Here is a 26,805-nt window from a genome sequence, read left to right on the forward strand (position 1 = left end):
GAAATAAGCTTTTTGTGCATGTGGAAAATTTCTGTGATCTTTTATTTAAGCTTATGAAACATGGAACCAACACTTCACATGTTGCGTTAATGTCTTTGTTCAGTATGTATGAATGATAGTATTAACTTAGTTGTCTTTCTAATACAATGTATCACGTTCCTAAATTACCTTTAAAGGCTTGAAAATTATAGAATTTATGCATTGAATTAAATTGTAATAAATTAATTATGAATATATTCCTATGAAATAGCAAATGCACATGGGACCAATATTTTAGCCTGCATTGTGCCAATGTGGACATGTTTGCTGGGTTGGTTAAAATAATAATTTTCATCTAATGGATGGTCAGTTTTTGCATCTATAACTCTGTCTATGAATTTGATAGTGTTTACATTTCTCAAATCAAATCAAATGTTATTGGTCGCATACACATATTTAGCAGATGTTATTGCGGTGTACCAAAAAGCTTGTGTTCCTTGCTCCAGCAGTGCAGTAATATCTATAAATTCACAACAATACACACAGATCTAAAAGTAAAATAATGGAATTAAGAAATATATAAATATTAGGACAAACAATGCCGGAGTCTAAATATACACTACCGTTCAAAAGTTTGGGGTCACTTAGAAATGTCCTTGTTTTCCATGAAAACAGACCTATAATTGGTGGCTGACTAAATACTTTTTTGCCCCACTGCAGGTTAATGCTCCTCTCCGTTCTCTTTCTACCCCCACATATTGTACATTCCTTTCTTCCTAGGTACATGCCATATAACCCCTTCCTAATGAACAAACATTATTTAACACTACAAGAAAGACAGGGTAGAATTCTTGCCAGTTATAGTGCAGTATACCTCATTTAGTCATTATTCATAAAAAATCCCATAACAGATCTATAGACATTATGGACAGTATGTGGAAAGAATATTTAGTATATCTGTAGAGTATGTAGGATATAATATTATACAGTATATATAGCAATAGTTGAATAGGATGGCCTTGACTAGAATACAGTATACTGTATACATGAAATGAGTAAAACAGTATGTAAACATTATTAAAGTGACCAGTGATTCCATGTCTATGTACAAAGGGCTGCAGACTAAGGTTCAGGGTTGAGTAACCAGGTGGTAGCCGACTAGTGACGGTGACGGCTAGCCGGCTAGTGATGGCTATTTAACAGTCAGATGGCCTTGAGATAGAAGCTGTTTTTCAGTGTCTCGGTCCCAGCTTTGATGCACCTGTACTGACCTCGCCTTCTGGATGATAGCATTGTGAACAGGCCGTGGCTCGGATGGTTGATGTTTTTGATGATCTTTTTGGCCTTCCTGTGACATCGGGTGCTGTCGGTGTCCTGGAGGGCAGGCAGCGTGCCCCCAGTGATGTGTTGGGCAGACCGCACCACCCTCTAGAGAGACCTGCGGTTATGGCGGTGCAGTTGCCATACCAGGTGGTGATACAGCCCGACAGGATGCTCTCAATAGTTGTCATGACGTGGCCCTCTTTGGGGATAGCGAGTACCATCCCCTCTCTCTAACACCCCCCCCTCTCCCCCACCCAGGTTCTGTTATCGCAGGTCGTAAATTCCACGAGGAGACATGGCCATGCAGTATAGAGAGAGAGTTTTACAGGAGAACAAAGGAACCTCTTCCACATCACAGGACTTGAGAACTGAACAATGTCCATGTTTTGGAGAATGTGTACATGGTCGGGGGAGAACCCAGCTATGACCGGTCCATTTCGTTTAATGTTTGTGAAACTCATGATAGACAATACAGCCACATTACCATAACTCTGTTTATACAAGAGTCTCAGTTGTTAGGCTTGCATCTAATTGTTGTATAAAATGAATGAGTAAAGATGAAACTATTTGTGAAATGATCTAATGTGATTTTACACTGATTCCCTTTGGAGTTTAACTAAGTCATAGGCCCACCCCAAGAGCACAGACATTGAACTGGCGTCATGGGACAGCCCTTTCCTACTGTTCTGGATATAACCCCACCTTGGGAATTTCCCTTCAGACCAAGCTACCTCGATTACCGAGAGGGCTAAGATTTGAGTGGAGACCATGCATTCCTTGTTGCTGAATTCTTAACCATACCACGTGGTTAAACTCTGAGACTATCGATGCCGACAGAATAAGAGCAACTCTTCGATACTAATTAATTGTCTGCAGCTAGGAATTCTGTACCATTGAATGCGAAGACTTACAACCGCCGAAACATCTATCGATAATAACGTTTCTGAATGTTACTCTGAAGTATCCATTCTAACCAAAGACTCCAGGGACGCAGAGAATCTCGGATGAAGTCTCCAACAGAAAAGGACGATTCCAACAGAGACCACGATGACACGCTGGGAGTAAATATATATATATATTGATTGCAATTATTCCCGAATGAGTGAGCGTTCATGTGCAAAGGATTAGCATTTCAATTGTTATAATTATCAACTGTGTAGTGTCTTTTGTCTTTCACGCCCTTCTCAGTCCCTTTGTCTACCAAGCCTCCATACCGGTTTAGCCCACTAGGGCACACCCCCTATTATTTCCCTGTAACCATATCTACTTTGTTTGTTTGTGCATTTCTGTGATTAATTAGTTAGTTAATAAATAAATCATTGAGACAATTGATGTATGGATGATTCATAGTGAAGACTGGGTTTGTGCAGATAACCAACAATTTACGACGTTTGGAATGAGACCAACGTGAGGTAAAGAATAATTAATTAGAAGACTAATTGATCAGATATTAAAATATCTGAAAGTTATATTAGGAAAATTATAACTTTGTAATCTGAAGATTTTCCTTGGTGCCCCGACATCCTAGTTAATTACATTTACATGATTAGTTTAATCACTTAATAATAATTAGAGAATTGATTTGATAATCTAACAGTCTTCATTTTAATGATGCCAAAGACACGACATAGTGCATCTGTAAAAGTTTGTGAGAGTCTTAGGGGCCAAGCCGAATTTCTTTAGCCTCCTGAGGTTGGGGGATCGATTCCCAGCCAAGTCATTCCAAAGACTGTAATAATGGTACCCGGTGCGTCTCTACTTGGCACTCAGCATTAAGGAGATAGATTGGGGGGGTAAGGCCCTGTATACACTAGATTTTGGCACTCCCCCCCAATTGTGAAAAATATTTTGGAAGCTATACAATTAATTTATGAATGTCTACATTTGTTTTTGACACATGTATTATATTACTGACACCTTCATGCATCTTGTTTATATTATGTGAGCTAAACAAACATTTAAAAAAATATATTAAAACATTTTCGTTAAAGTATAATTTTATAAAGTTCTGTTACTGTCCCCACAACAACAAAACACTTGTCTTTGAAACATTTAAATTAAATACTGTAGAATTTCATTAATTCCTATGGAGGACTGCTTCTTCTGAGGAGTGTCAATACGGCCAATCGGTGGCTTCAAAGCCTCTCATTGGCCAATACACAGCATCAGCAATCCAGGCTCTATACAGATCATTGGTCCGGTCCAGGGGGTGTACTTGTACATCAAGCTGCCTCATGCTACAGAAACAGGAGATAGGTTCATGATCCTATTAGCCATTCCAGCTCGCACAAGTCAAGGCTTGTGCAAGGCTACTTACTTTACTACATTTCTCCAGCCCCCATTATCAGCTGTTTAAACCCCCCTGCCAAAAGAAAAAAAGTAGGGTGGTGACCACTTAGTTAGTTGAATCTCAGAATCATAACAATGTTTAAGGGAACTAAGGTCACACACAATGATACTGTCCAAACAGACAGGTCATTTAGACATTCTCCTTTATTTGGTTTTATAGTGGATTAAATCAAGTGCTAATGGAACTAGCTACCTGGCTAAATCTGGCACATTTACAGAAATGTTAATTCATGTTAAATGCCCCTGTCAAATGATTGTTGTAAATGATGTTAAATCCTCTCTACTAGTTTTAACTACTATTCTACTGAGGAGAGGAGAACCTCCCAAGGAAGAGGATGCTTTTGGTCTTATTGTGCCTGATGAAGAAGAGGAAGGGGTGATCAGCCGTGAAGTGTTCCTCTCGGAACATACAGAACGCTATCATCCCAGCAGTGGCGGCTGCAGCCTCTGTCCCCTCCTCGTTCACCTCCACAAAGGCCTTATGGGCCACCGTAGACAGGAAGAGCCCCCCCTTCCCATTCATCCCAGACAGGTCGGCCATGCCCCCGACGAACACATCCTTCATGCCCATCTGGACCAGGGGATCATTCAGCTCGTAGTCCTCCTCCAGTTTGAACTTGGGCAGATAAACTATGATGTCCGTGCCCGTGTCCATGTTGGACCTGGTGGTCCACTCGTCTAGTTTCTCCATGGTCAGCTCGCTCTCCAGCTAAATGGTACACAGAGTTAAAGCACAGTCAGTATAGTGAAAAAGAGTAGCTTTGAAACACAGTTAAAACACAGTCACTATATAGAATAAGTAGCATTGACAACACTCCATACATCAGATGATAAATGATACTGTAGTCGTGTTTTCAGCAGCCTACCCAGGCCTGACCCAAGTATACCACCTAGTGGCAAATGATGCGCAAAAAATGCTGACTTGGTTGCATTGGTTTTGGGCCACATATTCTAAAGCGTTAGCATTTGGATACAAAACCAAAGCATGGATTGCTGTCATACCTTGTCAATCGGCTGCTTACAGGGTAAGGAAACCAGTGTCTTGTAGTGTATCGAACAGAGGGACAGGGAAGGGAAACCTGGTCGCTGGTGTGAAAGGCAAACACCCCACGCATCAATCAACTATGCAGTTATAGGAGGCTGTGTACAGTATACCTTCACTAGAGGATCAGATCCGTCAGTGGCCTCCTCAGGCAGCAGGACAAACATACTGAGCTCCTCGTCCACATAGGGAAGCTCCACGATCTGGAGGTTATAGTCTGGGACATAGTTAAAGGGGAACTTCTTTATCTGGTGCATCATCTGAACTGGCTTGCTCTCACTCTGAAAAAACAGATTATTATAGAAGGAGAATGAGTTCATCTGAACCATATAACTCCCAATAGGCCTATACAGTATAACTTGAAAGTTTGTTTGGTCTCTTGGATGACGCATAAATGTGTCAAACTTGTGCCTGTACCACTGCTAAAAAAAAGGCCCATGTGAAGCAAACCACTGAACCCTTTGGTTTTAAATAGCACCATATCTTCTATCAGTTTAGTATATAATCATATTGTATAGTAAATCATTATATTATAATTCCATTACTGAGCATAAATATCTATCTAAATATTACTGCCAATATCCACCTGGTTTATTTTGAAGGTCATCTCTTTGGTGTCTTTCTGGTCAAATCTGTTCAACCAGTTTCCTTTGAAGTAGATGGCATTGACTAGAGCCAGCCTTGTCAAACCACTGACTGTCCCTTGCTTCAGCAGATCTTTGATTTTATCTGTAAACGCACACACGTTCACACACACACACACACACACACACACACACACACTTAAACAAACTAAACCCAAAGCAGCTCTGAAACCAGAGGTCCCATCTGGCTTTAATGCTGTCGGTAGGCATAGACAGATTTATTCATCACATGTTCAGTTCCATGTTAGCTGATCCTGGTTACAGATCTGATAGTTGCTGTTTTTTAATCTAATGTGTGTGTTAAGTGTATGTTGTTGTATTTTTGGTGTCCCTCCCAATGTATTGCACTACACATTTCCCAGCTGGGATAATACATGTGATTGGTTAACTGATTAATATAGTAAATGATGATACTTTCCGTCTGCTGCTCCACCCAGCTGTTGATCTGTCCTCTGGTCTCCTCTGCTGCTCCGAGGAAGTCCACTGCCTTCATATCTGCACGGTAGAACTTCTGGGTGGATTCTAAGAACTCCTACATCAGAGTGAAACAGATCAATAAAAGTAAAGAGAAGTACAGTATAACGTCTGGGTGGATTCTCAGACAGCAGACAGTAATAGCACAGTCTGTCTCAATAAAACCATTTTCACACAGGACTAGTATTACTAGAGAACGTTGGGTATGTCATTATTACCCCTGTATGCCTGTAAATGTCATAAGATTGTATAGATTAGTAGAATGTCTGGGTGGATTCTAAGAACTCCTATGGCAGAGTGAAACAGTTCCATAAGATTAACTAGCCTCATGTATGCAGATGTATAATTAAGCATTAAAACCCGAGGGGGGTTATATGGCCAATATATCACGGCTAAGGGCTGTTCTTATGCACAACACAACGCTAAGTGCCTGGATACCTCCCTTGCCATGGTATATTGGCCATATACCACAAATCCCTGAGGTGCCTTATTACTATTATTAACTGGTTACCAATGTAATTAGAGCTGTAAAAATACATGTGCTGTCATAACTGGTCTGAAATACCACAGCTGTCAGACAATCAGCAAACAGGGCTCAAACCATCCAGTTTAAAATCAATAGTAAAAATGTATTAATTGATTGATAATATAATAGCAAATGTCTGATTTGCAGGTATTTTGTCCAATGCTATACTGAAGCAAAATGAAAGAGAACACATATAAAGGGACTGTTACTTGCATAAATAGTATAGTTTATAGTGAAACTCACAGTCAGGAAGTTGCAGGTCTTCTCTCCATACAGACGGTTGGCCAGTTTCAGGATGTACGTTGCAGAGGGAGAGTTGATATCTGCATTGAGTGTCTGGAAATCTGTGTGAATGTCTTTGGTGAAGTTGAATGACAGAGCCTGGGGAAGATTCAGAGAGAAGAAAGATGATTATAATGATGACATTGATGATAATAGTGATGATGATTATAGCGATGATAATGAATAAAGCTTGGACTGTGTACATAAAAGGTAAAAGAGTGCAGAGTACCTTTCAAATACAAACAGACAGTCATGATGCCATGTACGCTACTGTGGATTTACAGCTTTGCTTGGATTCTGACTGACTGAGGGTGTGCTTCCCAAATGGCAACCTATTTCCTCCACTGTGCACTTATTTTGACCAGGGGCAGTTTCCCAAAAGCCGCTTAAGGCTAAGTTCATTGTTAGAATGGTTATAATGATGAACTTAGCCTTAAGATGCCTTTGGGAAACCGGGCCCAAAGCCCTATGGTCAAAAGTAGTGCACTACATGAGGAATAGGGTGCGATTTGGGGCGCAGAAGGGAGTAACCTGTGGGTTTATAGCCCTCTCCATGGTTACTATGTTGCTGTGTGTTCCCAGAGGTATAAACTGCTGTGCTACAGTCTAAAGTACAAGCTGAGCAGCTCTAATCAGTTTGTCTTCTACATATAGACACACACCCTGTCACGTTATCAGATGTCTGGAGAATAGGCCTAATGAGTACAAAGCTTCATGTTACCTACTATAAGGGTGTGTGTGTGTATATATATATATATATATCTCTATGCAAGTGTGTTTTTCTCTGTGTATTACCTACTATAAGGGTGTGTGTGTGTGTGTGTGTGTGTGTGTATATATATATATCTATGAAAGTGTGTTTTTCTCTGTGTATTACCTTTGCCATCTGAGCAGCGGTGTCTCTTTTAGCCCCCAGGTAGACCATGGCCAGAGCTGAGCTGATACTGAATGGGGAGATGAAGATATTCCCTGTGTTGGTCTGACCCAGAGTGTGGTACAGCTCCAAGGCAAAGGCTGTGTTAGAGCTGCTGAGAGATGCCATGGCTGATGACTGGTCTGCCGGAGAACGGACGAAAGCAATGTTTGACATATGCAGTGGTGTAAAGTACTTAGGTAAAAATTATTTAAAATACCCGCAAAAACTACATAAGAAGTATCTGTACTTCACTATTTACATGTTTGACTACTTATACATTCCTTAAGAAAATAGGGTACTTTTTTACTCCATACATTTTCCCTGGCACCAAAAAGTACTCATTACATTTTGAATGCTTAGCAGGACAGGGAAATAATTTAATTCACACACTTATCAACCAAACATCCCTGGGCATCCCTACTGCCTCTGTTCTGACGGACTCACTTAACACATGATTCGTTTGTAAATTATGTCTGAATGTTGGAGTGTGCCCATGGCTATCAGTAAATAAATAAAAAACAAGTAAATGGTGCCGTTTGGTTTGCTTAATATAAGGAATAAAAAAGTATTTATACTTCTACTTTTGATACTTAGGTATATTTTAGCAATTACATTTGATACTTAGGTATATTTTAAACCAAACACTTTTAGACTTTTACTCAAGAGTATTTTACTTGAGTCATTTTCTATTAAGGTATCTTTACTTTTACTCAAGTATCACAGTTGGGTACTTGTTCCACCACTGGACATATGCAGACTAGTCGGACACTGATTTGAATGTGACAATAATAATTTTTGCGGCATCTTTAGTGACAAAGATCTTTTGGGGTCTGTCATCACATCTCATAAAGGAAATAAAAGTTTTGCTCCTAATCATATTCTCTTTAGTTTGCACTGTATATCCTACTCAATGACATTGGCAATTGTGAAATGGCGATGGTAGAATGTAATCATCAATTTAATTCGGCACTATGTGATCGCATATCAATTGCTATAGAAAATATACAATCGGCAGGCAAAATATCCATAAAACGCCTATATTATTCTAGTCGGGAGCAACCAGGAAGCAGAGGATAATGTACCTAAAAATATAAACTGCTGAAAGCAAAACTTAAGCCTTCAAATCTCACAAATGTGTGTTGTTTTTTAATAAGAAAAAAGTATATACACCAACCCTTCTGCTTCTCTCTGTGTGAAAAGATCGAAAACGCGCAGTTCCAGTGAAAGAAACAAAAACAGAAGTAAAGACCGAAACTACGCCTTCCTCCTGAGATAACTACAAAAAAAGCGCTGTAAATATGCCGCATTATCCCAAATCATTTAGCGCGTCTTTTATATATCATACTCACTGCTCTACTTGTGCAATAAAACCGGGTGGGGACTTGGCCTTCAGCCCACTGCCCACATGGGTTCTCGAGGTGGGGACTGGACAGGCTTGTCCTGAATTATATGCTACCTTTGCGGAAGTCAGTTCGCCTATTGATAAATGACATGTATTTCTCACCAGGCTTACTACCTGCTGGACGTGTGTTCCTCTTGAAAATCAACCCTACAGAGATATGGGCCAAAGATGATGGATACATGTGAAGATGTCCCACTTTTCTTCTTCTTCTTCTTCTTCTTTGGGATTTTGTTGGCGGATCGCGTCTCGTATAAGGTGCATACACCGCCACCTACTGTACTGGAGTGTGAGGCCATTCATGGCCTACCTACATTAAATTCTTCGTGAAACGGTACAATAAAATTGGAGAAAAGGAAAACGGACTTGCCTAGTTAAATAAAGGTTAAATAAAATAAATAAATAAAAACTGGGCTAGAATCATGCTTTACATCCTCGGACCGAGGTGGTCCTCATTGCAGGAACTTCATCCTCACTCACGTCAGGTTCCAAATCTGAGCTACTGGAATACGTATCCCTCTTTCCACACTGCTACACTGCACCTGCCGCCACATCTAATTCATCTTCACTCTCGTCCCTCTCCATTTCTTCAAGTTCTTCCAAAAGTTCTGTGAAACCCCTGGTTCCATATTTTCTCAACCATTTCTGCTGTTCTCCTTTTTGTCTTGTCCATTATCTTCTCGTTCACCAGATCTTTTAGAAGACCTGTGTAATCCCCCACTCATGGTTTTGGAATGAGATGTTCGACTAGCAGGTGTCCACATACTTTTGGTCATGTAGTGTACTATACATCTTACATATGTAGCATGCACAGCATATCAAACAAGCAAAACACAGACAGGCAGTTATTTTTTCATCATCATTGCAAGCATTGGCTAAACAGGGGGCAGCCTGCTGGCTTTATGGCAGCATAACTAGAAAGATTACATGCACAGAACATGATTCAGATACTTAGATTAGAATAAGACGTTTCCAGAAGTGTGGGACGGGGCCAAATGCCGTATTTGTAGCCTCAGCCCTTTCAAATAGTGGCAAATAGTGCCAAGATGGAGGCGCGATGGCTTGAAAACACAGCGCCCCTTGTCTGTCATCCAGTTTATACATAAATCATTGGCTCCAATGCATTAGCCAACAAGCTCTCACATTCTCACGTCAGATTTAGACTTTCATCCATGTTTCTCAAACGCCAAATTCTTAAGATTGGGCATTAACTCTGAATGGTTGAGGTAATCTAAAACAACTCTCTATCGCTGGATTAGAACATGCAACCTTTGTAACCGGAGGCAGATGCTTACACCCAAAAGTCATCTCTGCCCACATTACCTTAACAAAGCCAAAGCCTACTTGAAGGTAACAGTGCTCACTGTCGCCCCAGTGGCCGGTTTCCATGTCATCTCCTGACATCCTGTGACGTGGATGAACGTCAAATACTGACTTGTATCACAGATGACCTGTCTTGGATTAGCATCTGGGTCTGGTCTGCTTAGTTAACTGAACCAGAAATAAGGAGCGAGTGACATGTGTCGTTTCCTCTTCAGTCCCTGATACAGATTATCCAAACAGGAGCCTCTTTCCTGAATATGGCCCAGGGAACACATGTGTCGTTTCCTCTTCAGTCCCTGATACAGATTATCCAAACAGGAGCCTCTTTCCTGAATATGGCCCAGGGAACACATGTGTCGTTTCCTCTTCAGTCCCTGATACAGATTATCCAAACAGGAGCCTCTTTCCTGAATATGGCCCAGGGAACACATGTGTCGTTTCCTCTTCAGTCCCTGATACAGATTATCCAAACAGGAGCCTCTTTCCTGAATATGGCCCAGGGAACACGTGTCGTTTCCTCTTCAGTCCCTGATACAGATTATCCAAACAGGAGCCTCTTTCCTGAATATGGCCCAGGGAACACATGTGTCGTTTCCTCTTCAGTCCCTGATACAGATTATCCAAACAGGAGCCTCTTTCCTGAATATGGCCCAGGGAACACATGTGTCGTTTCCTCTTCAGTCTCTGATACAGATTATCCAAACAGGAGCCTCTTTCCTGAATATGGCCCAGGGAACACATGTGTCGTTTCCTCTTCAGTCCCTGATACAGATTATCCAAACAGGAGCCTCTTTCCTGAATATGGCCCAGGGAACACATGTGTCGTTTCCTCTTCAGTCCCTGATACAGATTATCCAAACAGGAGCCTCTTTCCTGAATATGGCCCAGGGAACACATGTGTCGTTTCCTCTTCAGTCTCTGATACAGATTATCCAAACAGGAGCCTCTTTCCTGAATATGGCCCAGGGAACACATGTGTCGTTTCCTCTTCAGTCCCTGATACAGATTATCCAAACAGGAGCCTCTTTCCTGAATATGGCCCAGGGAACACGTGTGTCGTTTCCTCTTCAGTCTCTGATACAGATTATCCAAACAGGAGCCTCTTTCCTGAATATGGCCCAGGGAACACATGTGTCGTTTCCTCTTCAGTCTCTGATACAGATTATCCAAACAGGAGCCTCTTTCCTGAATATGGCCCAGGGAACACATGTGTCGTTTCCTCTTCAGTCTCTGATACAGATTATCCAAACAGGAGCCTCTTTCCTGAATATGGCCCAGGGAACACATGTGTCGTTTCCTCTTCAGTCTCTGATACAGATTATCCAAACAGGAGCCTCTTTCCTGAATATGGCCCAGGGAACACATGTGTCGTTTCCTCTTCAGTCTCTGATACAGATTATCCAAACAGGAGCCTCTTTCCTGAATATGGCCCAGGGAACACATGTGTTGTTTCCTCTTCAGTCTCTGATACAGATTATCCAAACAGGAGCCTCTTTCCTGAATATGGCCCAGGGAACACGTGTCGTTTCCTCTTCAGTCCCTGATACAGATTATCCAAACAGGAGCCTCTTTCCTGAATATGGCCCAGGGAACACATGTGTCGTTTCCTCTTCAGTCTCTGATACAAATTATCCAAACAGGAGCCTCTTTCCTGAATATGGCCCAGGGAACACATGTGTCGTTTCCTCTTCAGTCTCTGATACAGATTATCCAAACAGGAGCCTCTTTCCTGAATATGGCCCAGGGAACACTTGTGTCGTTTCCTCTTCAGTCTCTGATACAGATTATCCAAACAGGAGCCTCTTTCCTGAATATGGCCCAGGGAACACTTGTGTCGTTTCCTCTTCAGTCTCTGATACAGATTATCCAAACAGGAGCCTCTTTCCTGAATATGGCCCAGGGAACACTTGTGTCGTTTCCTCTTCAGTCTCTGATACAGATTATCCAAACAGGAGCCTCTTTCCTGAATATGGCCCAGGGAACACATGTGTTGTTTCCTCTTCAATCTCTGATACAGATTATCCAAACAGGAGCCTCTTTCCTGAATATGGCCCAGGGAACACTTGACACCCAGATTGAGTTTTTTATAGGGACATTCCAAAATGTTCAACCTTATATTCATTATCTCCAGGACCACCTCAACATCAGTATATGTGAAACGGTGGGCTTCTACGTTTTGTAGTGTGGGTCTTGACTTTTAAATGATTAACACATACACAACTTCATAGCAGTCAGAATAGACAGAAGTCAGCCACACCTTGAAAGAACCCACCATTACTGTGCAGCCAGGTAACTTTTGTCCCCTCTAGTACATTCCTGCCTCCTTGTACACCCACACATAGACAACATGTGAGTTTCTGTCTCTGTCCTGTTTCGGTCTCCACCCTTTTCTTTCTTACCAGTCTCTCCAAAGGAGGTAACCTATGGCAACCAATGGAGAACAAACATGGCTGATTCTCTCTATCAATGCCTCGCCCCACCCTCCCTTTCCACCCACCTCTCTTTCCTCCCCTCTCTCCCTCTCTCCCGCCTCTCTCTCAGCTGAGGTCACTCTTGCTCTCCCACAGTACCGGAGCTCTCCAATAGACTCACTGTAGACCCGAAGGAAAATATACCAAAAAGGTTTTAGGCTGTCAGGCCTCTTCAGGAATTAGGACTCAACACAGACACGCAGTAGAGGAGGGAGAGAGGAGGGGAGAGAGAGGAGGGAGCGAGGAGGGGAGAGTTAGGAGGGAGAGAGGAGGGGAGAGTTAGGAGGGAGAGAGGAGGGGAGAGTTAGGAGGGAGAGAGGAGGGGAGAGTTAGGAGGGAGGTAGAGAGAGAGAGAGAGAGAGAGAGAGGGAGAGAGAGAGGGGAGGGAGAGAGGAGGGGAGAGTTAGGAGGGAGAGAGGTGGGGAGAGTTAGGAGGGAGGTAGAGAGAGAGAGAGAGCAAGAGAGAGAGAGAGAGAGAGAGAGAGAGAGAGAGACGAAGGGGAGGAGAGGAGAGAGAGGGGGCGGTAGAGGGAGAGAGAGAGAGAGAGAGAGAAAGAGAGAGAGAGAGAGAGAAAGAGAGAGAGCGAGAGAGATGAGTGAGAGAGAGAAAGAGAGAGAGAGAAAGAGAGAGAGAGAGAAAGAGAGAGAGAGAGAGAGAGAGAGAGAGAGAGAGAGAGAGAGAGAGAGAGAGAGAGAGAAAGAGAGAGAGAGAGACGAGTGAGAGACAAGGGAGGCCAGAGGCGGCCAAACAAAATCAATCATAACCCATGAACATGTCAGTTGTGGTTTGCTAGAGTGATTAAGCTGAACTGAAGATGTTCCAAACCTGTCAGTCATTTCTGATATATTCCACGTTCCGTATTCTTACTCTGACTATTAAACACATACCACACACAGTATAGAGAGACAGATGTGTTTAACTTGAAAATGTATCTCCTTCCTTGATATTTGTGAAGACAACCCCTTATAGTGTCATTTCAAGATGTGTATACACGGACATGTCCACTAGAGGGAGTCCTGTACAGAGTGTGATAGGGTATTGGTACACCTTGTTGGACATGATGCATGAATGAGCCTCTCTGTCAGTCTACTGGGTCAAGATGGCCTGGTTCGTCCATTATACCTTTCAAAGACGATGGTCAGAATATTGTACATGAGCCCCTTATCCTTTATCAGTTAGGGGGGCAGGAGGTGCGTTCCTCTTAGAATTTGTGCAGACAGCGTACATTAACAAAACCCTCTGACTAAAGCACAGCATATCCACATTACTGGTTCGCGGATCAACGCCCGCACCCAACCTTAACCAGCAAATAAAATGCGCTGTAGGCCACAGACTACAGAATTATTTTTTGACTGGGGGTTCAGGATTTTTAGTTGTTGCATGATTTAGATATGTTTCTGCATATAATTTCCAACATTTTGGTAGGTAATTTGTTTGTCATCTTGTCTAGAATTAGATACACGTAGCTTCTCTTTTGTTATTATATGTTGCCCTAGAAGACTAAATAAACCCTTGCTCAATGTAATAGATCGATAGAATGAATAATTACATATAGTTGACAGTCAAGTTTTCTCTGTCATCTTTCGTGGAGCAAAGATGTTTAGGAACTGGGGAGAAAATGCAATAAAGCAACAAAAAAACGGGAAATGGTTTCTGTGCAAAATGTCCAAATGACGTTTGACCGGTTGTAAGGAAAAATAAACCTGTGAAAACGACCCAATTTGTTTCTGATAATATTTCAGTTCGGCTTCGATGCATATTTTATGTATTTGAAATACTATCAGCTTTTATTATACTTATATGTTGAAGACAGCACCTTTACAGATGGTATCTAACTGAGCATTTCATTCTCTCAAGATGCAGAAATAAAGAAAACATATTTCTCCACTCCTGTTCCCAAGTCCAAATTTAGCCTACATTTGGTGTTTAATTTTACTGAAATAAATGATTAATTCTGCAGGAGTTATTATTAAGGCTATATCCCTATTTGTACTGGACTAGTATTACTAGAGAACGTTGGCTATGTATTTATTACCCCAGAATGGCCGTTATTCCAGAGGCGCAATCTTTTTTCAAGATACATTTTGCGATTTTCAATTAATTCGCAAAGTCGAAACATGTAGGTCTTATACATATAGTCTATGCGCAGCACTTCGTTCAATTTATCAAATCAATTATTGTTTCCTTGCTCAAACCGCGAGCAACACCTGTCAAACTCAGACATTTGGAAGACTTTGGAGTAAAGTTGGCAAACTACCCTGTGAGTAAAAGCAAGATAAGTGCTACAGACATCACATAGCTCGGGCAGGGTCCTTTGAAAAGAACAGCAGCTACACTACCACTGCAAAAATGGCAGGCAAAAGTTAAAAACTTTGAATGAATTTTGGGGATGTTATATTGGGAGGAACAATACTCACAATGGGGGATAAAATCAACTTCAGATAGGTGTATGTTGATAGCCTGATTCCAGATCTGTTTGTGATGTCTGAACGCATGACAATGAGTGACAAGGAGATGACATGACAGACAGATCTGGGATCAGTCTAGTATGGTGGTGAGGAAACTACTGAAGATTAATCAGGATATAAAACACGATCCCATGTCCATTCTCGAAGAGTGTCTGACGTTTAGAAACAGTCCTCATTGTTATTATGGCTTGTGCATGACCCTGCTGAGATGCATACAGTTCAAGCCTATCATAAGGTCATGTGGACAGCACCTGGGATTCTTCCTGGTTTTAGTTATTTAACTCCCAACGTGCTCTAACAGGGGACGTTTAGGGACACCCTGATGTGTGTCTCACACACACACTTATAAGCTCCCATCACAAATGACTAAACAAATGAAGGCCTACAGATTACTCTATTCCCTAAAGCCTGGCGATCAGGCTGCTGTAGAGTTGACACAATGCTGTGACACACCACGAGACACAGGTTGTGTCTCATATGGCACCCTCTTCCATACATAGGGTATTACGTATGACCAGGGACCATAGGACTCTAGTCAAAAGTAGTGCACTATGTAGGGAAGAGGGTGCCATTTGAGATACACAGCGAAGGAATAAAATACGAAATCAGGTAGTAGGCTAGGTAGTGGAAGAAAACACACCTACTACTTCAAACAACCAACAAAACATTTCCTTGAAAGAGAATAAACAAGTACATGATGATCAGTTTGTTCCAGAATAACAGTGAAAGAGTTAAGATAAAGCCAAGCTCCAGGACAGCTTACCTGTTCTGAACATCAGTCTGTAAGGAGAGGCTAGCCGTCTATATTAGACCACAGGAAGGTTATTAGAGTTCTAGGACAGCTTACCTGTTCTGAACATCAGTCTGTAAGGAGAGGCTAGCCGTCTATTTTAGACCACAGGAAGGTTATTAGAGCTCTAGGACAGCTTACCTGTTCTGAACATCAGTCTGTAAGGAGAGGCTAGCCCATCTATATAATTGACCACAGGAAGGTTATTAGAGCTCTAGGACAGCTTACCTGTTCTGAACATCAGTCTGTAAGGAGAGGCTAGCCGTCTATATTAGACCACAGGAAGGTTATTAGAGCTCTAGGACAGCTTACCTGTTCTGAACATCAGTCTGTAAGGAGAGGCTAGCCGTCTATATTAGACCACAGGAAGGTTATTAGAGCTCTAGGACAGCTTACCTGTTCTGAACATCAGTCTGTAAGGAGAGGCTAGCCCATCTATATAATTGACCACAGGAAGGTTATTAGAGCTCTAGGACAGCTTACCTGTTCTGAACATCAGTCTGTAAGGAGAGGCTAGCCGTCTATATTAGACCACAGGAAGGTTATTAGAGCTCTAGGACAGCTTACCTGTTCTGAACATCAGTCTGTAAGGAGAGGCTAGCCTTCTATATTAGACCACAGGTAGGTTATTAGAGCTCTAGGACAGCTTACCTGTTCTGAACATCAGTCTGTAAGGAGAGGCTAGCCGTCTATATTAGACCACAGGTAGGTTATTAGAGCTCTAGGACAGCTTACCTGTTCTGAACATCAGTCTGTAAGGAGAGGCTGGCCGTCTATATTAGACCACAGGAAGGTTATTAGAGCTCTAGGACAGCTTACCTGTTCTGAACATCAGTCTGTAAGGAGAGGCTAGCCATCTATATTAGACCACAGGTAGGTTATTAGAGCTCTAGGACAGCTTACCTGTTCTGAACATCAGTCTGTAAGGAGAGGCTAGCCGTCTATATTAGACCACAGGTAGGTTATTAGAGCTCTAGGACAGCTTACCTGTTCTGAACATCAGTCTGTAAGGAGAGGCTAGCCGTCTATATTAGACCACAGGAAGGTTATTAGAGCTCTAGGACAGCTTACCTGTTCTGAACATCAGTCTGTAAGGAGAGGCTAGCCGTCTATATTAGACCACAGGTAGGTTATTAGAGCTGGTTTAAGTTATCTGGACCAAGTGTTTGTATGTGTTTGTGCCCACGTACGTGCTTATTTGTGTGTTACTGAATAGTGCTTGAGGTGAATAGTTCAGGATGGGTCACTGGACACTACAGCTCACCAAATGTTTATGGAATTAATCTCCCTTTAATGGTCTCTAGAAGTGAATGTCCTCTTTACAAGAAACTGAATCAGGTGCTGCATGTTTGATACAACTGTTGAAATCTCTCTGGTGACAGGAGTGAGTTGTGTCCCAAATTGCATCCTTTTCCCTATGCAATACACTACTTTTCACTGGTTATAAAGGAAATAGGGTGCCATTGGGCCCTGGTCAAAAGTAGTGCACTATATAGAGAATAGGGTGCCATTTGGGACGTAGCCAGAGACAGGTGCCTGTGGTGCCCGAGACCTCATCCTGCATTGGCAAAGTGACCGGCGTGTTTTTCTGTCACCTAGTGCACCACTGCCGTGGAGTGTCACTCAGAATTCTGTGCCCATGCATCAAAACTCTTAGTCTAACCTCAGTCAACGGATTCAGTGGAAACGATACACACTCTTTCACCACAGAATCACAAAGGCTAAATTTGAAGTTCATATCGGATGATGTCAGTGCAGACTAGTAGGCATTTCCTAACCAAGAGTGGTGATCTCAACCATCAGCATCAAATAGCTGTGGCATATCAACACCTCACTTAAAGTGGCACGCCAGTCTCCTTTTCACCTCATTTAACACCTGACTTAATAAAGGCACATGTCAATAGGTGGTCCAGGTAAGTCATGACATAGCACCAGTGGGGCGGGGGACTTTCCTCTTTTGTTCTCTATTGCTCCTCTAATGTTCCTCAAGCAAGGGGGAGGCCGATGACATCATGACTTCCCATCAAACCAACTCACTGAATGCCGTACTCCTTGAAGTTTGCAATATTTTTCTTCCCTTTAAAGTGTGTAATTGACTATATTTAGAGAAAGGGGATACCTAGTTGCACAACTGAATGCATTCAACTGAAATGTGTCTTCCGCATTTAAGCCCTCTTAATCAGAGAGACAGGTGGTCTGCTTTTATCAACATTATCAGCACCCAGGGAGCAGTTGTTGGGGGTGAACTGCACTGCTCAAGGCCAAAACAGCAGATTTCCCACCTTGCCAGCTTGAGGATTCAAACCAGCGACCTTTCGGTTACTGGCCGAACGCACTTAACCGCTAAGCTACCTGCCCTGGGATATCACTTCAACAGGAAAAGTTCAGAAATCACAGGAGGACGTCTTTAAAGATGCCCTATCAAACTTTTGTATAATTTCAGCCAGTAGTTTTGAAAGTGGTGCTCACCAGCCAAAAGCGATCCCTGTTTTTTGTGTACTACATCATCCATTTCGTATGATATGTTACAAATCCAATTTGTACTATATGTTACGAATTTGTTGTTCTCATGATCGTGGAGTGCAACTTTAACCACAGACAGACGGTATCAAAACACGTCTTATTTCACACAACAGATGATATCAAATCCCTGCATTTTGGTATTTGTGGAAGATATAAGCCTTAGTCCATGCATGCATGCACAAAACATTGCCCATGATGGTCAGACAGCTTTCACGCTCAGACTAAGCTCAGTGTATCCAACACACACACACACACGCACGCACACACACACATACACACACACACTGCATCTTAGTGCTAGAGGCGTCACTACAGACCCTGGTTCGATTCCAGGCTGGCCGCGATTGGGAGTCCCATAGGGCAGCGCACAATTGGCCCAGCGTCGTCCAGATTAGGGTTTGGCCGTTGTAGGCCGTCATTGTAAATAAGAATTTGTTCTTAACTGACTTGCCTAGTTAAATAAAGGTTCAATAAAATTCAAAATAGAACACACACACACAGAGCTGTGACCTTCTGATAGATCCCAAAGGAATCTGTCCTACTGCTTCTGATGGAGATTCCAGGCAAGATTAAGTACAAACACTAGCAAACTGTGTCAGGTTATACTGTCTTTCATCTGTCAACACACAGACAAACACACACCCCCCCCCCCCCCCCCACACACACACACTCACACACACATTTACGTTCAAATTCAGGGATTTATATAGTGCAGCAATGCAGACAGTTAACACGCCATCTCAGGTTCCACATGCATCCAGAATACCATACAGTTAATACGGAGATCTATAAATTGCTTGAACTAACTGTAGGCTACACAGCCCCAGCCAGACCTGCCCCTTGAAGGGCTCAGTGGCGCCTGCTGCTGGTGCTTCTTGTCTTGACTTATAAACTGAATTTCTGTAGCCTAGGGTTGTTAAGCGGTCTAAGCTGCTGATTTGATTCGGGCACCCTACTATTTCAGCACAACTCCCCGCTATCCTTCCTCTCTGTCTATCCTATTCAATAAACAGAAAATACAAGAAGTGGGACAACTCCATGCCTTTAAAAAAACAACATAATTGCTCTCTCAGAACTGGGCAACAAGGTTATAAGACTCTCTCCAATGAGTGTTCTCTAATTACCTGTATCATTTAAAGTGCTGTAGAGAAATTAAACCCATCTGATGTTGTAGCCCTTGAAGACTAAACTTTTAAAGAATTTAGAAGACATAAAAATACAAGATATCGCATTCAGTAGAAACAGCAGACTTATCATTCAGTAGAAACATAGGACTTATCATTCAGTAGAAACATAGGACTTATCATTCAGTAGAAACAGAAGACTTATCATTCAGAAGAAACATAAGACTTATCATTCAGTAGAAACATAAGACTTATCATTCAGAAGAAACATAGGACTTATCATTCAGTAGAAACATAGGACTTATCATTCAGTAGAAACAGAAGACTTATCATTCAGTAGAAACATAGGACTTATCATTCAGAAGAAACATAGGACTTATCATTCAGTAGAAACATAGGACTTATCATTCAGTAGAAACAGAAGACTTATCATTCAGTAGAAACATAGGACTTATCATTCAGTAGAAACATAGGACTTATCATTCAGAAGAAACATAGGACTTATCATTCAGTAGAAACAGAAGACTTATCATTCAGAAGAAACATAGGACTTATCATTCAGTAGAAACATAGGACTTATCATTCAGTAGAAACATAGGACTTATCATTCAGAAGAAACATAAGACTTATCATTCAGTAGAAACATAGGACTTATCATTCAGTAGAAACAGAAGACTTATCATTCAGAAGAAACATAAGACTTATCATTCAGTAGAAACATAGGACTTATCATTCAGTAGAAACAGAAGACTTATCATTCAGAAGAAACATAGGACTTATCATTCAGTAGAAACATAGGACTTATCATTCAGTAGAAACATAAGACTTATCATTCAGAAGAAACATAAGACTTATCATTCAGTAGAAATATAAGACTTGTCATTCAGTAGAAATATAAGACTTGTCATTCAGTAGAAATATAAGACTTATCATTCAGAAGAAACATTAGACTTGTCATTCAGTAGAAATATAAGACTTGTCATTCAGTAGAAATATAAGACTTGTCATTCAGTAGAAATATAAGACTTATCATTCAGTAGAAACATTAGACTTGTCATGAATATCATACTGTAGGTGTATCATTCAGGACAAATCCAAGCAGCGTAGCATATGATAAGCATGACACCTTACAGGACTACTATACACAGAGCCTCATGTAATACTACAGGATGCCACTATAACGGGCACTAGTTAACATTGGGCTATCTTTAGTCTGACCACAAAGGCAAACATTTATCTCAGTGCCAAACGCAGGGGCCTGGAGAACAGCACTGCTTAACACTGTTGGGTTGGAACAGACAACAGATCTGTCTGTCAGAGAGAGACAGAGTTGATAAAGGCTAGTGTTACGAAAACAGCGAGAGATAGAGAGAGAGAGTGATAGAGGACATGAAGAGGGAGGGGGGGCGCAGTGAGAAAGAAAGAGACAGAGAAAGAGGTGTGCGGGAGAAAGAGAGAGAGAGAAAGTAGAGATATTTAGAAAGAGAGGCAGGTGTGTGCATGTGTGAGCATGAGAGAGAATGAAGAGATATAGAGGTGAAGGGAGAATATATAGATTAACAGACATGGGGGGTTAGAGCAGTGAGTGCCAGTGACCCTTGGGGTTAGAGGTTGTCCAGCTGGACCATAAAAGTACTGAATATACCAAGGCCAGGTGGAGGGGGCCTTTCCACTCATAGCTTTATGAGCAAACATTAACCTTATGGGTAAACCTTATGGGTATCCTTATGGCCAACTATCCTGCACCCATTACACATAAACCATGACCTATAGAGAAGCAGTGCGTGTGTAAAATCAATGGGAAAGCCAGAATAAAAAGCCATATTACATATACTACAGTTCAAAAGTTTGCGGTCACTTAGAAATGTTCTAGTTTTTGAAAGAAAAGCACATTTTTTGGCCATTAAAATAACATCAAATTGATCAGAAATACAGTGTAGACATTGTTGATGTTGTAAATTACTATTATAGCTGGAAACTGCACATTTTTATGGAATATCTACATATGTGTACAGAGGCCCATTATCAGCAACCATCACTCCTGTGTTCCAATGGCACGTTGTGTTAGCTAATCCAAGTTTATAATTTTAAAAGGCTAATTGATCATTAAAAAAACCATTTTGCAATTATATCACAGCTGAAAATGGTTGTTTAAAAGAAGCAATAAAACTGGCCTTCTTTGGACTAGTTGAGTATCTGGAGCGTCAGCATTTGTGGGTTCGATTACAGGCTCAAAATGGGCAGAAACAAAGACCTTTCTTCTGAAACTCGTCAATCTATTCTTGTTATGAGAAATGAAGGCTATTCCATGCGAGAAATTGCCAAGGAACTGAAGAACTGGTACAACGCTGTGTACTACTCCCTTCACAGAACAGCGCAAACTGGCACTAACCAGAATAGAAAGAGGAGTGGGAGGCCCCGGTGCACAACTGAGCAAGAGGACATGTACATTAGAGTGTCTAGTTTGAAAAACAGACGCCTCACAAGTCCTCAACTGGCAGCTTCATTAAATAGTACCGCAAAACACCAGTCTGAATGTCAACAGTGAAGAGGTGACTCCGGGATGCTGGCATCTAGGCAAACAAATGATGTATGACATTGTGGTTACAATAAAGAATGTATCCCATCTTGCAAATGTTTCCTATTAGCAAGACAATATACTTTTTATAGCCTGACTACTGTTGTGAAAATCCCTCATCTTGCAATGTATTCGATGCTTAAGTACTTTAAAGTGTTACATTTCTAACTCAAAGCAGCATTTCTTCATCAACATATTTATGTTTTCGTTAATCTTCTTGATCTTCTTCCTTTTGTTCTGTAGCAATTTTGATGCAATTGCTCAAGGGCCATGGTTGATTCGTCTGTTTAAATGCCCGGACCGTTATGCTGTTCTGCTATTCCAAGGATGTGTAACCGAAAAGAGATACCACGAGTGGACACAGAATACATAGCCTTCCCGCTGTGGATGTCTATTTCAGCACCATTAGGCGCTGCTCTGAGACAAGCATGGAGAAACAAAAATGTTCAAATATTCCATGATATTCTTAAGATATGTGTTGACTGAATATAAGCAAGTGATGTCTGCTAAATAATCAAGTTAGGTTTCTCCAGAAATAAATAGTTCTAAATAACAAACTGGCTTTATTTACAAATTAGTGAGAATGTCTCACCCCATGTTCAAGAATTGCCTTTTTCCTCGCTCACTCTAGGTTAAATGAAAACAAAATCTCCAAAATATCATTACTTTTTAAACAAAGCAATTATTACTAATTAATTTAGAATTATATAAAAGTCCCTGGGATATTCTCAGAGATCATAACGTAAAATGTCCCTTAGATATTAATATAGAGTCCTCCAAACCTCTAAATGTAAATTATTGTCGGAGAGTCAATAAAAAAAATATTTTTAGATATACTGTTAAAAATGGTGTAGATCCTATTTATTTAAAGAGCATATTGAAGTTAGAAGCAAAAGCGTACAACTATTTTAGCGTCGTTCTGCGCTGCTCTTGTAATGAATACTCATGGAGAAAGTGTAGATTGATGCGCAGAGCGCAGCAGGTGTTGATTTCGCCTTCATAGAAGGCAGGAATTGTGGTCACAGGCTGGCAATGGTCATACACAGGTAGGCAAACAGGTAGGTGAATCAAAACTAGGACTGAAGGCTATAACTGTTTTTCACAAATGAGCTAGGAAAAGGCTTAGTAGAGTCAAAACGAACAATACCTCACAAAGGCACAAACAGAATGAACTGAACTAAATAAGTAGCTGATGAGACCAGGTGAGTAACTAACACAGGTGAAATTAATTAACAAAAATGAAAGACAGAGGTATGTTCAAGAACACAACGAAACAGAACACAAGGTTGACTAAGAAAATAAATAAAGAACCTTGCAGCTCTGAGGCAAGCATTGGGACTGGTCTGGATAAATCAATGAGATTTTTATTTTCATTTAATCTCCATTTGGGTATTGGTTATACAATAATTAGAAAATTATGGTGCATAAATGTTATGCTCTTACAGTAACCTTTATTTAACCAGGCAAGTCGGTTTAAGAACAAATTCTAATTTACAAGAACAGCCTACTCCTTCCTCCCGTTGTACAGCGCCATATTTTCCATTCCCATCCTAATGGAAACCCTGATGGTTTTGTTTTTCGTTTTTCTCTGTATAGAAACAGCATAATAGTAATCAAATTAATTAAGCCACATTTCTTAAAATCAATCCCATATGCTATGTTATGTTATTACAAAAAAGGTTTGACATTCCCTGGTAATGCCAATACGGAGACTATCAAACGCTTCAAACTAACAATAACTTGCATTAACAGAAAAAATGGCTGACAAATAGATAACGTGCTACAGAATGCTGCAGCTGCCCTCAAGGTGTGCCGCAGTATGACGCAACTTTAAAGGAGGAAGCACAGTGTGTGTTTTGATAATTGCGTTGTTTGCTCTATAACCTGTTAGTTCATATGCCTTGCAGCTGTGATATATAGGCCTAAGGATGAGACAATAAGAAGACACAGTGGCAGAATAAATTCAAACGCACCTTCGTTTCATTACAAAACTGGAGAGTAACATCTGTCAGGCGAAGTCCACAAAGCATATTGCCTGTAACAAACAGTTACATGACCTACAGCATGGTCAAGCAAGTTAATGTTTCTAAGATTTGTGGACTACTAAACAACTATTGATTTAGAACCACAGAGAGTTACTGCAAGAAAACAGGAGCTGCCTCCACAATTCCAGCACCGTATCAACTTCAACATTTTAACTTCATAAAATCATCTGTTTGTCTAATACAGTGACAACTAAAAGATACCGAAAACGATGTAGTCCAATCAACGTAAGCTAAATATGATTTCCCTGTGTGTGTGTGTGCGTGCGTGTGTGTGTGCATGCATGCGTGCGTGCAAGTAAAAAAAACAGGTTGACTCACTAACTCTACTTGTTGAGAAATGCCAATGCCATGCTTTCATGTTGACGAAACGGTCTATGACATACAGAAACGGTCTATGACATACAGAAACGGTCTATGACATACAGAAACGGTCTATGACATACAGAAACGGTCTATGACATACAGAAACGGTCTATGACATACAGTACACTTTCAGTTTTTGTTGTCATTGGTTACCTGGCTAAAATGCTTGCTCACTAGCATAACTTCCTTTCATGGGCAACGATGACCCAGCAAGTTAACATTAGCTAGTTAACATTAGCTTAGTTAACATTAGCTCGTTAACATTAGCTTACTAGATCTAGCTACACATTGCACGTCTATCCTCTCAGGCCAGGGACACAATGTAAGAATTTATGGTTGGATCAGAAACTCTGTTTTAATCATTGGCCAGTACGGAGAATTAAGTAAAACCCACAAGTCCAAAGTGATACCTCCATCCATAGCTAATTTAGGGAAGGGCCAATTTTAGCTAGCTAGCTAGTCACCAGAGGACAACAACACAACGTGATACAACAATTATTTTTTTCCCTGTCATTTGACGTTTTGTTCTTGATGTGATGGAATTGGTGAAAATCCAAACTGACTTCACTTAATACTTTTTTTGGGTGCACCAGGACCATTCACAGTTGAGCTCACTCAGTTTAGCTCAACGCTGATTGGCTATTATTTTATATTTGTTTTCACTGGCTTCCCTTGCATTTAATGCTATGGGTGGCAACAATGTCATACTCTTTTTGACCAGACAGCATCAGATAGGCCAAGATGGGCTACACATACAGAGAGGTGCTGTTTCGCTCGCTCGGATGCTTTCTCAGGAGAGATACATTCAGCCTTTTGCGATTTGAAAGAAATTTATGAAACACAGACGAAAGATACATAATTTGAATACAAGCTACAGGATCTATATTCTTATATACATTTTTAAATGTTGATCCTCCCCTGTGGTCAGGCCTTTAAACCCCCATCATCTCTCTTCCTTATTTCAACCACTCTCCAGTTGTCAGCCCTCTCTTAACCTCATCTCCCTTACACCTCTCTTGCTGTCCCCCTCTCCCCTCCCCCTACTTCCCACCCCCTCTCCCCCATTCGGAGACTCATGGCGCTTCAGCATTCCAGGCATTCCATTTTAACAAGCCACATTCCCTGGAAGATCCCTCACTCCCATCTGTCCCTGTTGTCCCAGGAGTAAATGGAGGAGCAGAGAGATAGAGCCTCTTCTTATCTAGTTCATACCCCTCTTGCCTCTCCAGTCCCATCAATCCCTTCAACCCCTTCCCTTCTTTATATCTCCCCTGCCCCTCATGCCCCCTCCCTCCCTTTCCCCACCTCCTGATTCTGTACCCCCTCTACTCCCAATATCCCCCTCCCAGGACCTGCCCTTCATGCCCACTCCCTTCTTTGTACCCCTCCTCCTACTTTCCCCTCCCTTCCTTCTCTATACCAACACCTGTCCCTCTCCTCCTCCCTCCTAACCCATCCTCCCATTATATTACCCCTCCTCCTCTTCCTACCTCCAAGCCTCTTATCCAGTTATACCCCTCCTCCTTGTCCTCCTCCTCCTCACCCCCGCCATACTATAGACTGATGTCCTTCAGGGCCCCACTACAGAGCAGAGTGACTCTTACTCCAGCCTTGTACACTGAGCTATCTCACTGTACACACAGAGAGGAGAGAAGTGGACATCTATAACCTGGTCTGTCCCCCCAGAGCTCACCTGAACACAGAGGTATACACTATAGTGTGACTCTTACTTAGACATCACCACGACTACCACTCACGAAAGGAGAGAGGGACAGGTAAACAGACGGCTGGAGGAAAAAAAAGGACCAAATCGATGAGAGATATGGGTGGGAAGGAGAAGAAGACTGTAGGCATTACCAATGTGCCAAAATACCAGGGGTGAGTGTCACTATATCCAATTTGCTTTAACAAATGGGCTCAAATGAGACGTGGAGATTTCATTGTCTTGAAATGTACAGCTGTGAAAAAAGTGGGAAGAGAAGACTTTTGATAATGCAAAACAATAATGAAAACAATCCGACCTTTTGATACATTTGCATTCTGGTATGACATTAGATCAGAGCAAATGACAGTAGTTTTAACCTCTTGTTAGCCTTTTCTGTATATCTCTCTCTGTTATTCTACAGAGGTTCCGTGCAATCTCATGCGTGCACAATAACCATGCTGTGAATGTTAGCACCTCTTT

At 41.5% G+C, this 26,805-nt stretch overlaps 2 protein-coding genes across 6 annotated transcripts in view; one reads left to right on the plus strand and one right to left on the minus strand.

Annotated features, from left to right (window-relative positions):
• Positions 1–3,281: 3,281 nt before the first annotated feature.
• LOC139409416 (leukocyte elastase inhibitor-like) lies at positions 3,282–9,178 on the minus strand. 4 transcript variants are annotated; one of them, XM_071154547.1, is made up of 7 exons: positions 9,040–9,178; positions 7,497–7,675; positions 6,581–6,718; positions 5,752–5,869; positions 5,280–5,422; positions 4,807–4,974; positions 3,282–4,360 (listed from the first exon to the last, which is right to left on the minus strand). In XM_071154547.1, the coding sequence occupies exons 1-7, from the start codon at positions 9,116–9,118 to the stop codon at positions 3,953–3,955; spliced, it is 1,233 nt and encodes a 410-aa protein (XP_071010648.1). In that variant the 5' UTR covers positions 9,119–9,178; the 3' UTR covers positions 3,282–3,952. The 4 variants fall into 4 exon arrangements, with proteins under 4 accessions (XP_071010648.1, XP_071010649.1, XP_071010650.1 ...); XM_071154548.1 differs by having other exon boundaries at positions 9,052–9,152; XM_071154549.1 differs by lacking the exon at positions 9,040–9,178 and adding an exon at positions 8,885–9,004.
• Positions 9,179–26,182: 17,004 nt separating this feature from the next.
• Positions 26,183–26,805, plus strand: part of LOC139409417 (myosin light chain kinase family, member 4b) — a 75,536-nt gene continuing 74,913 nt past the window's right edge. Inside the window, exon 1 of one of the 2 annotated variants that reach the window (XM_071154552.1) lies at positions 26,183–26,498. In XM_071154552.1, the coding sequence (XP_071010653.1) occupies positions 26,434–26,498 (65 nt within the window). In that variant the 5' untranslated portion in view covers positions 26,183–26,433. The remainder of the gene's footprint in view (positions 26,499–26,805) is intronic. The other variant, XM_071154553.1, reaches the window with a different exon arrangement.

Source organism: Oncorhynchus clarkii, chromosome 5 (assembly GCF_045791955.1).
Source record: "Oncorhynchus clarkii lewisi isolate Uvic-CL-2024 chromosome 5, UVic_Ocla_1.0, whole genome shotgun sequence".
Taxonomy (NCBI): domain Eukaryota; kingdom Metazoa; phylum Chordata; class Actinopteri; order Salmoniformes; family Salmonidae; genus Oncorhynchus; species Oncorhynchus clarkii.

Bases quoted from the DNA above. Each gene is read 5' to 3' on its own strand.
- LOC139409416 (XM_071154551.1), bottom strand. From the start codon at position 8,842: ATGCGGCATATTTACAGCGCTTTTTTTGTAGTTATCTCAGGAGGAAGG. The intron at 5,870-6,580 runs GTGAGTTTCACT...ACTCTGATGTAG, and splicing joins AGACCTGCAACTTCCTGACT to GAGTTCTTAGAATCCACCCA. The intron at 5,423-5,751 runs GTATCATCATTT...GTGCGTTTACAG, and splicing joins GGTGGAGCAGCAGACGGAAA to ATAAAATCAAAGATCTGCTG.